Raw genomic sequence first — 15,630 nt, forward strand, 5'->3', positions numbered from 1 at the left:
ACAATTTAAATAACAAAAAATAGTGAAATGACCAACATCGAGCACAAGTTTCAAATAAAAACAAAAAAGAAATAGAAGCGAAGGAACGATTGTCCTTAAACATGCATACGCGATTCGTACTGCGTATTTGTGCACGAAATCTAAAAGACTAAATGGTATATAGGTCGTACCATAGAAATTTTACACCATAATCCAACAAAAAGTTTCAAACATAAGGCCACTGGGCAGACTACTTAACAAGAAGCACTGGCATTTCAGCTTCAGCGACCATGTTTAAGCCTCATAGGAACGGTTTCTTCAATCTTCCACATAGATATGATTAGTGTACGCTGTCAAAATCAGAAAGAGGCACTATTAAACATTTAAGCAAAACATTAAACAAAGATAATAGGGGCAAATATCAGGGGAGGAAGGGAGATAATACCGTGAAATCGGTAGAGGCAACTGAAATGATGAATCAACAGCTGCAAATCATCAATTATCTTGTAACAGAGATCTTACTGGCAAGCAAGTGCTTGTGCGCCGTGACAGCAAACAGGAACTAAATGCACATAGAAGATTCAGTAGATCGAGGCAGACAACAGATGTAGGAAGCGACGTTATGAACTGCAGTCCTCACTAGGGCACACATAAGCACAGAAATCACAATCATGCATCAAGAAGTTACTACATGCCAAGGGAATTATGTAAAAGCTGTTGTGTATATGACTTCCATACTAGCATATTGAAATCTGACATTGAACTAAATGACGGAAGTGGAAATAGTTACTTCTGCAAAGAGAATCAGCACATACATACTTGGCTAATTAAAAGACTATGAAGTCCACTACAATTGGCCAGTGAACAATGATCACTGGCCTAAAGAATTTCAGGCTTCCTCTTTGTATGCCTGCCTGACCTGAACATCAGAAGACTTATATTTCCTACTGCATTGAACATGAGGAAAACGAGAGATTTTGATTGGACGTTAGCAATCCAATCAAGAACCTCTTCCCCAATTCAACATCATTCTGCACTGAACAACATAGCTGATATTTTCATCTTTATCTACTGCCAGTAGTACACATACTGCCGGTACCGGTACTCATTCCAAGATGTTCAATATGAGAAGTTATATGTTTCTGCAGAACTGTATACGATCACATTTCACCAACCTCAAACCGAGGGTATACTACTAGCCTGATGGATAGACCCATCTCATTGAAATCTTAAGAGAAACAGAGGGTGAGACAATAGGAGGAAAAATGACCACAATTTACCAAAATAAAAGCAGGCCCTCAAAAGTAAATAGGAAGGCCGAGTGAAATCACAACCTGTAAGGACTGGAAATAGCAAGTCGTCCAAAGAGAAGGCTCTCCTCCTGCTGCCAAGTAGTCTCTCAGCTCTCAGCTATATGCATAACCTGACAATAAAGGAAATATATAAGACCAGATAATGTATGTGAGAAATCAAGGGATTAATAGTGTTATGCACATGCATCTTTTCATCAATTGCAAACTTCTAATGCAGAATTAAAATGTCTTTGACTAACTTATCCCTTGAAAGAATTGAGTACACAGGGCAACAATCACCTCAGTTTCAACAAAAAAATGGAAGGCGATATAGAAAACTCACTTATGTACTCCCTGTTCTTTTGGCCTTCTTCACTGGATAGTGCTTAGGGATTAAGAAACCTCGTATCAAGCCACTTGGACACAATCACCAAAAGCACACATCTCAACAATGTTCTCTTTGATTGAGTGGAGCAATCCAAGATCATAGAAAGACATTCAATATAGCATATCTAAGAGATTTCATCTACACTATAAGAAAAAAAATCTTTACGAGGGGAGATAGAAGGAGGATTTTGTTTTTACTTATTCTGAGAAATCAATATTTCAAAATGAAGGAAGCATATGACGCCCTCAAAATGTTCTGTATATTTGTTCCAATGATAACAATCCTGAGCTGTACACATACCAAAACTAAAGAAAAGTCAGAAGTGATTGTTCATCAAAGGGGAACCCTGAACTGAAAGAAACAAAGGGCTACTTTTCTTCTATATAATACAACTTCAAATCTGACTACCAATTCTAAACCTAATCTTGCTATCTCTTAAGGAATTCACGTCAGTCAGCAGGAGTAGTAGTATAAAATTCACATGACAGACATGTTTTCACCGACTTTATCACCTTGAGATTGTTTCTTGCAGACACCGCAACAGAAATGTCAAAAGTCTCAAATTTGCAGGACAATTAATCAGTCTCTTACAATAAACAGTCCATGATACATTCAACAAAAGAGTCTCTGAAGACGATAACTAGCTTGGCAAGGATAATTGTTCAATGAAGCCTGCATTCCTCACTCGTCCATGATTGTTGCACCCACTCGTGAAAAAGTTGATGAGACTAATCACCCTGCGGTAAAGCATCAATAAGAGTGACTGCTCATCCTTTGTCCATTATGATTTTGCACCCGGCTTCATCTGAATATGCCTTTCAACCAACTTGTCCACGAAATCTCTAATCTGCAAATTACCAATACAAAAAATCAAAGGCAGAAAAGCAATGAAAAGTGAAAATAAATACCAAGCATATTGAGCGAATGCTATAAAAAAATACAAGTGTTTTTAGTTGGAGTATATCTCCAAACAGATCCACATAATTTTTATTTTTAGGCTTATTTTATTTTTATCATAATAATCCAACCTATCCAAAGGTCTGTATGGAGGACGATATAATGATAGAGGATAAGAAAAACATCCCTGTATTACCATTCCCATATCTTATGACATATTTGCTCTTCCACGGTTTTGAGATGCGAAAGATGGCTAAAGGTTTTCATGTACAATATAAACGTTTGTTGGGGTGAAGGGATGATCTGGAAAAAAAGCAACCATTTTGATGATTACATACTATTGAGAACTCCAGAAAAAGGAAGGAGTGCAAATAATACAAGATTAAGGGTCAAGTTTTTATTCCAACACCAAATCTCTTCACTTGCACAAGCTTGGAGAGCTAGAGTAGAATATTTTCACTCTCAGCAATGTTTTCAGCTGAGGACAAATGAATGAAGGCTTGAAGATTCGTGTTTGTCATCCTTGTGGACAGGCCATGCTAATCTTTCTGTATTGTTCCATTTTATAGGATGTCACCAGAAGACTATACATGGTCATGGAGGCAAGAAGAGTAAATAGATTCATGTTTTGTTTCCTTTTTTTACTGAGGGGATTAGTCGTACTTTGCAAGGTTTGACAAGATAAACCCAATTTAAAGAAAGAAATAACTACTATCTATGCAAACTTAAGAGTACTCGTTATAAGAGCTTTAAGATATCTATGTTTGGAAGTTAAAAAAAGGAGGAAACAATAAATCAGCATAGCTTCTTACAGGCTGTCCTGTCCAGTCTAGAATTTGAATAAATAGGCTTCTCCCCTCCCCTTACTCTCAAACCAAACAAGAGAAAACAGTTCCCTTTCACTATCTCCTCCACTTGCCCATTCCCATTTCTCTTTTCTTTCTTCTTCTTATTTTCTGTATTTACCCCTTTGGGTGAGCGCAGGGTAAAGCCCCCACTCCTATGCAAACCACACCGAAGCGGTAACCCGCACTAACCAAGCTTGGTGCGACGAGCTCGATCTAGAAGGCAAATCCCTTGCTTTCGCTGGCAAGGGATTTCGAACTTTGGGACCTCCAACATGGAAGTCCCAAGTCCAAATCACTGCCTAACTTACCCCCAAAACAAAATTTCCACTTTCAGCTACAAGATATACGTAAAGGCACTTTATCTGATAACAGTGAATGGTGGGAAAGTTTGTTCAACAATCTCACATTCAACCAATCAATTATGCCTCAATCTCACTCAATCCCATCCTTTCAATACTAGACAATTTGGCTTTTAAGGAAAGTTAAGAGACTAAACCTAGATTAAAGGTTCTCTATATCTCATACTCATCCCTATGGACTAAACCAGGTAAACATCATACCTAATGCAAGTAAGAAAATACGAGTCATTTGCATGAGAAAAAGCAGATGTCTTTTTCCCTTTTCCAAGTTCTAAGATATACAAATGAATGTTTGCCTAATTTCCAACAACTAGGCCAAGAGTGGCTCTTCTGTATACAGGAACCCATAATACCAAGGATAAATCACAATTCACACCTAAAGGTCCAATCAATAGTTTAACCTCTAAACCTTCACTATCCACAAAAGAGGGGGAAATCCTTTTCTGAGAAAGCAAAAAAGGGGCAGGTCTTCCACACTCTTTTTAACACTTGGCATTTGGTGAACTGCCGTATGAATTAAAAGGAACTGACGTGAAAGGTCTTTGGCCAGACTAAATTATCCAATAGTAGAATTTTATACACTAAGAGTAGGGTCAGTCTTCCATAGGCTTATGCTTATTTGCATTTAATGTAACTCACAACTTTATTAGCTTTGTGTCGCTTTTGAAATGCTTATATATTGCAGATCCAATTTCTAGTTTAAAGAAACTTTAAGAGTAGCGCAACAATAAGCAGTTAGAACCTATTAAACAATGCAAAAAGGTGACATCAACTGAGAGTAGTTTGTACCTTGTTTTTACGTTTGAAATCAAGAAACTCGTACACATGCATGGCCTTTTTAGCATCTGTGGCATGTTCCATTACCTGGAGTTGGGAACAGGATCAGTTAATTATAGATATAAAAGATTAAAGAACCTCAATTATGGAAACAAAGAATAAAGAATCGAACAGGCTACGAGAAGTTAGGGTGAGTCAGGACAAAAATCAGACCTTTGTAGCAGTTTTCTTCATTATGGATTTATACCCATCCCTGTCGAGTTTCCTTGCTTTATAAAGAGGCATCAGCAAAGACGCAACATAATCTACAACAGCCTGCTTAATTCTTTTTGCTCCTCTCGGTTGATTATCTAATGCCTCTTTATTTACAGTAATTTGTGAGGCAGAGCTTTCACACACTAACACATCATGCTTTCTCATATCCATTTTGGAACTCACGTTTGAATCCTCTTCATCAGTGACATGCATCACTGGATCATAGAAATCTGAATTAGCAGCAGCTGCTTGACATTGCCACATTTCAATGGCATTGTAATCCTTTATCCCCACACTATTTGAGCTATCAACCCATGCTTTGGTGAATATACTACTATCTACAGGTGCACATTCTGCAGAGTGCTCCTTATAGTTAAGCTGACTTGCATTGTCATTTGAGAGGCTACGCTGTGAGCGATTATCAACAGACATTTTTGAACTGTCAAGGTTCACACCAGCAGCAGAAAAATCAACAGACCAATCCCTCACCCGGCAATTGCGAGAATCAATTTCGGATAAACAATCTTGCCTTCCTACCACACCGCCAGGCCAATTCCTTCTGATGTCAGACTCATCCATATTTGCATATTGTTCCCGTCGAGCAAATTTGTGAAATGAGGGTATCTTAGGAAGCTGCAGTGGCATGTTACACTTGGCACCAGATGAAGCATAAGCCTGCAATGAAGGGTAATCATTGTACAGCTGCTTAAGAGAAAACCAAGATTTATTTGACAAAAAAGAACATAAGACAGACAAAAACATTTGCAATATAGAGAAGCCCAAAAGCAAAGTAATAGAGAATCCAACTTTGTGTTTTCCCCCTTTTTAATAACTTATATACTCGAGGAATAATAATTAAAAAATAAAAAAATATAGCATATTCCCTTCTCATATTGAACAAATGAATCAACACGACTAATAAATCTTGGGATGATACACCATTATGTTGCTTTTGGGCTGCACCACATTATAAATGTTTTTATCTGTCTTTTTCTTTTTTTTCTAAAGCAACAATAACAGAGAATCTAGCTTGTGTGTTTCCCCTTTTTTCAATAACTTGCATACTCGAGGAATAACCAAAAAAACAGTAAAAATGTAGCACATCCCCATATTGAACAAAGGAGTCACAACAGTTAATAAATCTAGGATACAATACATTATAAGACACTAACCTCAGCAGCTGCTAGAGCAGCAAGGCGAGCAGCTTCTGCAGCAGCAAACGCAGCCTTCTCTTCCTCAGACATGGGAAAATTTTGTGTTTCCTCACTGGTATCATTTTGCCTTCCTACTGAAGCTTGAGAGGTTGATGGTTCAACAACTGGAATAGCTCCTAACGTGGCTGGCCTGACATTGAGCTTCTTGTTGTTGACACTAACAGCTAAGTGATTTCCAGCCGATGAAAAAACTTTAGAACTCCGTTTACTGTCTACTGCTGAAGGATGACTGCGAATAGGTGGTTTGCCAGGTGCTGCAATGTGTTTGCTCTTCGAAGTATCAGTGGCAGTGGATTGTCTTAGTAATTTCAGACCACCATTAGCAGCCTTCTCCTTTCGAAAAAGTTCTATCCATACATTGACAAGCTGACTTGCTACAGCACGTATGTCACGGCTAGTATGCACACAGACTTTTTCTTTAACCGTTTTCCCAATACCTGAATAAAATATGACAGGAATAGGATCAGTTAAATCAATGCAAGGACAAAGCAAATACGCTAATGATATGACAATTATAAGGATCATTAGCCATTAATGGATATAGAAAGCAAATATTTTGAGTTTAAAGCATACAAGCTGAAAAATATGAAACATTAACAGAAAATATTGATAGCCCCGATGGGGTTGTGCACATAAATAATTTGAAGGTACAAATCAGCTTATAGCAAACAATATCGGAATAAAGGTGAACAGTTCCAGAATGGCAGGACTGCCTCTTCGACCCACCCCCAAAAAGAAATCTCAAAAGAAGGTTCACAATAGAAAAACCAAAGGAGAGCAGAAGGGGGTGGGGGTTAGTTCCTTTACTCAAAGGGGAATGTACCTGACAGTCGGACTGCAAGCAAATCAGTTGAAACAAGTACTAGTAGACGAACACAATGGCGCAAAAGTTGGGTCCCATCCTTTCCCATGGAGTCCTGTGACCAACAAACATTAGTCAGACAACAAGCAATTAGTGTTCAACAGATATGGCATGAAACTAAAATATGTGACGATTAATACCAGCATCCACAAATTAAGTGTGCTAAGCCCTTCTTTAGTTCCAGCAAAAGATCTCAAAACTTCTACCGGAAGTTTCAACAATTCTTTTGCGAGATGCAATCTTCCTGCTGTTGTATTGGCCTTACAGAACATGTCCCTTAGCAAATTCTCCCGGGTCACGATCTTCACCCCATCCAAAGACTCCTTGCACAAAACACTTGAGAGCTCCACTGCTTCAAGTCTTTTCATAATGTCCCTTATTTCACTCCTTTCAACATCTGAATGCCTCATTGCATCCTCCATTGCCTCTACTTCTGCTGTGTAATCAGTGCCTGTAGTCAATATGTCAATTATGCGCACAGCTTCACGTAACCCACTCATCATTGCACCACCAACCGTGTCAGGGTGCTCCTTGCAGGTAGCTTCACCTGCAAAAAATAAACAGTTCTCCACAGGCCGGCCCAATATGTCATAATCTTCTCCCGATGACCCTACAGCCACATAAGAGTAAGCCCCGTAGCTATAAGGATCTTTTCCCCAGTTGGTGACCACTGAAGCAACTGGATCAGGTACCATTTTCTCACCATAAAGCTTTCGCAGAACCAGTAACGAATGCTTTACATGGTCATCGGAGCTCATTTCCTGGCCATCTATAGCAGCTTTTCCAACCACTAACGCTATAAGAACAGGTGCCCCAACAGTTTTCTTGACATTCCAGAACATAAAGCACCTGCCCCTCTCGTCCGTATCTTCAGCAGTAGCACCAAAGTAATCAATAGAATCATCCCAAAATACTTCAGGAAACTCCAAGACAACTTTATTAAGGACACCAAAACCAAGCCTTTGGATAGATAAATCTTTCCAGTGGGGTAAAGGTGGTGAAAATTTAATGGTTTCCGCCTTAAGACACCCTAATGGAACTGTTATAAGCACTGCATCTCCAGAAAACTCTCGTCCATTTGTCGTGGAGACTTTTACCTTGTTAAACAAATCATTACTTGAAGGAACATCTTTTTTGCAATATGAAATATCAGTAACAATGTGGTTCAAGTGAACGCAAAGTTCCTCACCTAGTGCTTCAACAACGGAGCTGTAGCCGCCTTTAATCATACAATGAGCTCCACCAAAACCTCCATATGTATCATCCTGATTCCAATAAGGAAGAGAGACTTCTTTAAGCAATGCAGCACAACCATACTCCAAGTTAGCAAAATGCCAATCCATTACCCTCCTCTCAGGGGGGCTCAAGATCTCTACCTTAGAATTATTGCTTTGAGGAACTCCGCCATCAGAAAGTGCCATGGATTCCACTGCTGTCACTGATAATTTTTGTGGTTCATTACCCATATGATTTCTCGTAGAACGGGCCTTCTGACGCTTCTTAAGGGCATATTCTAAACCATCCTCCAGGGACATCCGCATCGCATGCTCCCCTTTTTGAGCAACCAACAGTACCATGTCATCCAATAAGCTATTGAATTCTGCTTCCAATGCTTCATCCAGATCTACTGGTACTTTCTGGCCAGTAGCTACATCGTACAGGGGACAATCACTGTTCAATACAGTCAATTCAAGACCCAACTGTGCACAAATCAATGAAGAAGGATCTGGTCTTCTTTCAGTCGCCACATCTGCCTCAATACCAGTAATAATGCTAGCACCAAGGTCCACTGGAACAGATAGAGACGAGCGGTCCGTAAAAACACGACCACCTATTCTACTTCTGGCCTCGAGCACGGTGACATGGAAACCTTGGCGCTTCAGGTGCCGTGCTGCAGTTAGGCCAGCAGGACCCGCACCAACAACAATTATTTCTTTTTTCCCTTTTGCATCACAGCAAGTGTTTAGGCTTTGACTCCCTAATGAGTCAGGTGTGAACCCACAAGAATCTTCTGAAATCACAATGTGTTTATCGGCTGCTCTACCATCAATCTCTGTATTGTTGGGAGGCAAAAGATCTGGATCTACAATATTCTGTAATTCACTATCCTTAACTTCACTTGAAGGCACTTGAGCAACTAAACCTAGATCAAATGGTTGACGCGGTGACTGAATATCAAGATAACCATTTACACGGCAATCATCAATAGGACATTCTCGCGGCTCTGCTAAAGTAGATAACTCTATGGCCCGCCTATCAATGAGCTGGCAATCAGCTCCACATTTTTCTGTCTTTTTCCCTTCATCAGATAAGACATCATTCTTCTCCGGCATGATAATCTCAGAACTCTTTGACCTCCCAAGAATAAAAGAAACTCCATCATCTCTATCAGCAACAGAAGCTCCAGATTTTTCTATAGTCTTCTCTTCCTTCAAAATTTTCAAGCTGTGTTCAACACCATTTTCAGCTTTATCCTTTTCAGAAGCAATTCCAAAATTTATGTAGCCCTGTTTAAAAGTGGTTAAATTGTGAAAAATAATGATAAGCAAGCAAGCAAGCAAAGAGAAGGTCATGAACCAAAGTAGTTTTATATAGAAAGATCATACAAAAAAGAAGGGACGGATCTCCTTTGTAAATCTTGAATAAGAATGTTCAAATGTTAACTAGGAGGATTGCAATAAACTTACACATTGATCAAGAAATGAATAGATTTGCCGTATTAAAGAAGCCCGGGGTGACTCATCCGCTAAAGGGGTTTCAGACACTCCACATTCTGAAAGTGGCAAGACGCGACTGATGTCTTTATTCCAAAGGCTCAAAATCTGATTCCTGCATCGCAACAAAGATTCACCAAAAAAGTTGAGTCAATTCTGAAAATATGTAAAACAAAGATGATTACACTGCATCATAACAGAAAGTTAACATGCAGATTACACTATGACCCCAACCTACGCAAGTTAACAATTGAAAGTGCCAAAACAAAAAACTCCTCAGTCACAAAGCTTAGATTTCCACTGCCCACTAACAAATAATTTAGAGAGTAAGAAAGCTTTCAAGAATAGTTTAGAGAGAGCTTTTTTAACATTGAAGAAATCCCCTACGGGCTGCTGGTCCGACTTAGTGCACTGGTTCGAAACTCTGGAGTGTATGCCTCTGCCTCTATATTGTAGTTATAAGAGAGAAAACATGTTCAAAGAAAAAATAAGTATCCGGAACAATATTCTTATTGTCCATGCATGAGCATACATAAGTCCACCTTCCTAAAGAGTGGCTTTTGTATAAATTCTATGAGAAGGGGCAAGATCGGGCGCGCATAATTTACAGTAGATGCTGCAAGTTAGGGTAAGGTGAGAACCCTAAAGACCCACCCACCTGCATTACATAGAAATTTTAAATTCTCTCGTTTTATTTAGAAAAGAAATTTAGCTTTATAGTATTACCATCCTAAACGGATCATCGCCTCTCATGTTCTTTGAATACTTGCAGTGCTCGTGAACAATATGTTTGTTGAGAAGAAAGGTGGAGATTGGAAAAGTAAAAGTGGAGTGTCAGGATATATCTCTTGTTTGCTGAGATACAACCAAAAGTGAGGGGTTTGATTTCCCTACAGATCAGCTGTTCCAATCCGTCTAGAACTGAAATGAAATCAAACTAGAAAGGATGTTTGCTTTTACCCCTTCCAAGTTGCAACCATACCCAACTCAAAATAAAATAATCAATATTCACCAAAGAAGGAAAGAAGTTAGCTTCTCTGTATCGTACCCTCCCTTCCCTACTGGGAACCAAACATATTCTAATGATATTCTCATAGGATGCATCAAGGAACAATTGGTACTTTGGATCTCTAGATAGATTTGAAACTAATAACCCGTTCGAAAAGGAAACTACTTGTTCCCTTCTCTTACAGACCACCAGGATATGAATGTAAAGACGCATAAAAGGAGAATGAAAAACCTACCTATCCAACAAACTGCTTTTACACACATTAATTAAAAAGGTACTTTTCAATTTACCTTATCAATGAAGTACAGAAATTATGTTCCAGTCATTCATAAACTAGAAGTATATTTAGCTTTACCAAAATTATCTAAAATACTAAACAAAGTAAGCTTAACAAAACATTGGATAAACCAGATACCTCTTTTGTTGATCAATGGTTATCACAGAAGGTGACGATAAGAGATGACACCAATGTGACCACGTCAGAAACCAATAAGTTGTTCCAATTACATAGCCAACTAAAGAAATAGTGTGTGCACATTCAAAAAAGTAAACCTATTACATCATAGATAGATAGATAGAGAGAGAGAGAGAGGGGGGGGGGGGTCAAAGTTCAAATTCTAAGAGAACAAGGGAAGGATAGATACTAGCCCCAAGGGCTTTAGTCTAGTAGTAACAGTGCAGCCTGTAATGTGTGGGTTAGGTGCATGCCACAGGTCAAACCTTGCAGCAGAAAAAAGATGATCCTAATATTTGAATGGAGAATGGTAGGGGCCCGCCCATTATCACCATGTTTGAACCGTTCGTCTGGGGCATTTCTTGGTAATCAGGAAAAAGGGGAGGAAAGATACTAGGCTTTTAAGTCATACTTTATCTAAACTAAACCTTCAGGCAGCATCACCTGTCTAAAAGAGAGATGAAGAACTTTTTGCAATATCGTCCCAGTATTTACTGAAACTAACAAGAAAGACGGCCATTGCTTGCCAGCAGACTAAACAGAGCACGCATCTAAATTATGTTGTAAGTATTCATAAATGAAACCATTATCTAGAAATTTCACCCCTTTCACCATAAGAACTATCTTTGAACATTATTTGTATGGTCTTTTGCCCTCAAAAGGAGGTCCCTAGTTCTAACTCTTACAAGAGTTCTTTTTAATCGTTAAACCCTTCGACGAGTTCTATCTAATGCCTTTTCAAGGAAAGCAGGAGCATATTTATTTCTCTGTTCAAATAGCCATAGATTAGCTTAAGTTTTGCAATAATGAACCGGCGCATAGATTAGAATGAACCCAAAGAAGCAAAATTAAAGGAAACATTATAAACATAATTTAATTATCTCATGGAAAAATCTCTTGTCAGGCACTTAATAACAAGGTATTAGAAGAGAGCTGATATGGTATTCAGAGTGCAAAATTTGTCATTACCTGCATTCCAGAAATTCCAGTAGTCCAACTCTGCGCTTCAGGAGCTCCTTAAACTTGATTCTTTCTACTGGGCCAACTTCACGAGCTTTAAGTCCAACAGATACTGCTGCTATCCCGCCATTTTCGGTATCCATAACAGTCAACGACGACTCAAGCTTCTCTCTTGTTTTGAAGGCATTTCTACCCTCTCCATCTTGATGACTTAAAAAAAGATCTTGCCCATGCACCAGAACGTCCCAATCCACATCCCCCTCATAGGCCATATCCCCGTGCCTGCGCTTTTTGGTCTTGCGTGAAGCACGTTGACCTGAAAAGATTCTCTGCTCTTTTTCTTCAGCTGCCAGCTTAGACTCAGTCTCTTCAGCAACACTTTCATCACATTCTGGTGTAATTGACGGAGAAGATGTGTCATCAGCCTCATCATCTCCAGAAACAAAGACACGACTTTGATGATGTGCACCTTCACAATTCTCATCAGCCAGTTCACTCTGATGGAAAACCAAACTGCATTTGCGCAATGAGGTAGCAGCATTATCAATAGTCAATTGTTTGGAAGAATCATATAAGTCATCATCATTTTCCATGATTTGGTCCTCTTGCTTCATCTGGCTGGCATTAACTTGCTGACTCCTTCCTATAGACACCGGAGACAACCCACCTGCAAGCACTTGACCATCCTCCTTTGGCAAAGAAACTGGAGAACAAGCTTGCTCATTAACAGAATCACCAGAAATTCGCTGCTGATCATCAAAGTCACTTGAACACTTCTCTACTGCAATAAAATCGGGCGTCAAACGAACTTGAGCATACCCAGAACCTTCCATGTCTGTCTTCTCCTTGGATGCAGTTGAGCCTTCCAACCGGAAAGTGGAGGAAATCAAAGTCCGACTAAACACATTGCAGATGCTTCCTTCAGATGTATGATCAAGTTTGTTCAATAGCTGAACACTTCTACAAGAACCTGAATCATCTACTCGATTTGAAGAGCACATTTGATCATCTACATGAGTTTCTCGGCTGCTTAAAATTGCATTCACATCTATATCAGCATTGAACTTGGTTTCTATCACGGGATGCTCAAGCATCTCAACATTCTCAGGAGTAATGATACCTGCAGAAGAAACATCACGACCTGTTGCCATTGAACTATCACTAAAACCATCCTTGGAAGCAGACTGTTCATATGTTGTGGCAGTTTCCTCCTCACTAAGTTTACTATGACATTTGACCTCACCATCTAGGACACCTGCGATCTTATTAAAACACGCTGGTAAATCTAATTGAGATCCTCCAATGGAAGAAGCATCATCTATGGCGATGCTTGATTTCAACAACTCAACATTGTTCAATGCAGATGAAAAAAGCTCTGGCCTTGAATCAGATTGTAATTGAATGAGTTGCACAAATTCTTTATTTTCAGACAAGTGCATATCGACTGAACCTCTATCAAGTGCAACATGTACATTCTCATTGGATTCAGGAATTTCTTCAACCAATTTCTGGCACATATTTTTGGATATGGAAGGAAAGATTTCGGTTGCAGTAGGGCAAGAGTTCAAAACGTCACATAAAACTTCACTTTCCTTCCCTCTTTTCAACTGCAAAGAGCTGTGTGATTTCTTAAACAGACCAGATTGTGCTTTCTTCAGAAAAGCTGATAGTGAATCTTCTAGAATACCATTCATGCAATTCGGAGGGCTTTTTCCACTCTCTTTATCATTTTGCAGGGAAATATCCTCAGATATCTCTACTTTCTTCAGCTCCGAAGAAACCTTTGGTCTCTTACCTTTTCTCTTATTCCCTTTCTCAAAACCCTTATCAATTATCCCTTCAGATAGACATTCAACATCTGACAGACCCTTTTCCACAATTTTTGCCACTGCCTTCACAGACCCATCTGGAGATTCCACTGTTAACTTACTGGCATTGCTACTTGAGCTTTTCCCAATTGTTGACACAGATCCACTATCCTTCTTCGGACCCCTCAATTTCTTCCTAAAACTAGCTAATGTATCATCCATGCCAACCAAATGTTCATCCTTAACCGCCGTTTTCTGAACCACATCCTTACTACCACCTAAATCCACCTTCGCTTTCTTCGATTGTTTTTTGCTTTTTAACTTCAACAAAGACCCAATAGGCTCATCATCTCCTGAATCAAACTTCATCTCAATCCGCTTGTTAGTTCCTCTCTCTAACCTTAACTCAACATTTTCTTCCTCCCCCATATCTAGCAAACCCTTATTAGGGTTATCAATTTATACTTACACCTCCTCCCTCCACATATAACATACAACCCTTCCAAACACTAAATCAGCAAAACAAATCCAAATTTCACAAATCCTTAAGATATCAATAAACTTACACTTCCTCCCTCCACATATAAACCTGGCAAAAAATCCTTCTCACATACAACATACAACAGATTACTAAATCATCCAAACAAATCCCAATTTCATATACACAACAATAACATTCATATCCTAAAACACAAATCTTCTCCCTTTGAACCAATGCAAACAATTCCACAATACTATTTCAGTTTCCAGTAACTAAAAAAACATCAAATTACGCTAAACTCAACACTTCCCACACCTGTAAATCGTTAACAACACAAAACAGCTCAAAATTGAGAACAAAAAGTAACAAAATTACCAGAAAATTAGGGTTTTTTTTTTTTTTGAAAGGATCGGACCTGAATGTTGAAGCTGTTGTTCCTTAGGTCGCGTGAGTGAAATCTTCTAAGAGAGAGAGTGGAGAACAAGAGGGGCTGCGCGCGTTAGCATCACCGGCTGAAGGAAAACACTATTCCTACTGTCTCAATGAAAGATTTGATGTATGATATATAAAATGTATATTGGGATATATGTTTTTGGGGGGATTTATAATAATACACAAAAAGAGGGTTAAATGTTTTTGGTGTGAATAACCCTTGTTTTATTAGAAGTTGGTAAGTAAATGACAAAAAGTAATTATGAAAATTAGATTCCATTTAATGTGTAACGTAAACTTCTGTTAGAGTGTTTGTCGTTGGGCGTTACATTCAGAGTAATGTAAAGTGTTGTATTCAAATGTAACGTGGCATGCTATTAGAATGTTAAGATCAATCAATGTATCATTTTGATTTTTAATGAATTGGATGTATGCTTTGAATTTATACAATAATAAGGTTAATTAAGAGTTTGGTGATTTTTTATATTATGATAATGTTGTTGATGTTGCGTTTGTATGAACATGAATGTGGTTAGTTAATTAGGTTGAAATTCTCTTAAATGTAATGTACCATATTCTTGAATTGTTAAGATTAGTCAATATCGATTTTTGTTATTAGTGATTTACGGGTGTCTGGATTTGTTTAATAATAAGGTTAGTTATGAGTTTACCGATCTTTTATGCCACGATAATGTCATTTAATATCGCGTTTGTATGAATCTAAATGCGATCAATTAGGTTGACATTTATGATCTCTTAAATGTAACGTGACATGTTATTGGATTGTTAAGATCAATTAATAACTATTTTAATCCTTGATGATAGTAGGATGTCTTGATTCGTAAAATAATAAGATTAATATATGAGTTTGTCGATCTTTCACATTGTAATAATGTCATGT

General features: G+C 38.5%; 1 protein-coding gene and 1 non-coding gene across 3 annotated transcripts; both read right to left on the reverse strand.

Annotated features, from left to right (window-relative positions):
* Positions 1 to 1,873: 1,873 nt before the first annotated feature.
* LOC107017678 (lysine-specific histone demethylase 1 homolog 3) lies at positions 1,874 to 14,873 on the reverse strand. 2 transcript variants are annotated; one of them, XM_015217892.2, is made up of 9 exons: positions 14,713 to 14,873; positions 12,018 to 14,612; positions 9,559 to 9,700; positions 7,012 to 9,378; positions 6,833 to 6,926; positions 5,968 to 6,446; positions 4,754 to 5,470; positions 4,553 to 4,627; positions 1,874 to 2,506 (listed from the first exon to the last, which is right to left on the reverse strand). In XM_015217892.2, exons 2-9 carry the CDS (start codon positions 14,243 to 14,245, stop codon positions 2,441 to 2,443), a joined length of 6,168 nt encoding a protein of 2,055 aa, XP_015073378.1. In that variant the 5' UTR covers positions 14,246 to 14,612; positions 14,713 to 14,873; the 3' UTR covers positions 1,874 to 2,440. The 2 variants fall into 2 exon arrangements, with proteins under 2 accessions (XP_015073378.1, XP_015073379.1); XM_015217893.1 differs by lacking the exon at positions 14,713 to 14,873 and having other exon boundaries at positions 12,018 to 14,706.
* Positions 3,041 to 3,141, reverse strand: LOC114077025. The gene has a single exon (XR_003578120.1). It is a non-coding gene; the product is annotated as a U6 spliceosomal RNA (small nuclear RNA).
* Positions 14,874 to 15,630: the final 757 nt, after the last annotated feature.

Source organism: Solanum pennellii, chromosome 4 (genome assembly GCF_001406875.1).
Source record: "Solanum pennellii chromosome 4, SPENNV200".
Lineage (NCBI taxonomy): Eukaryota > Viridiplantae > Streptophyta > Magnoliopsida > Solanales > Solanaceae > Solanum > Solanum pennellii.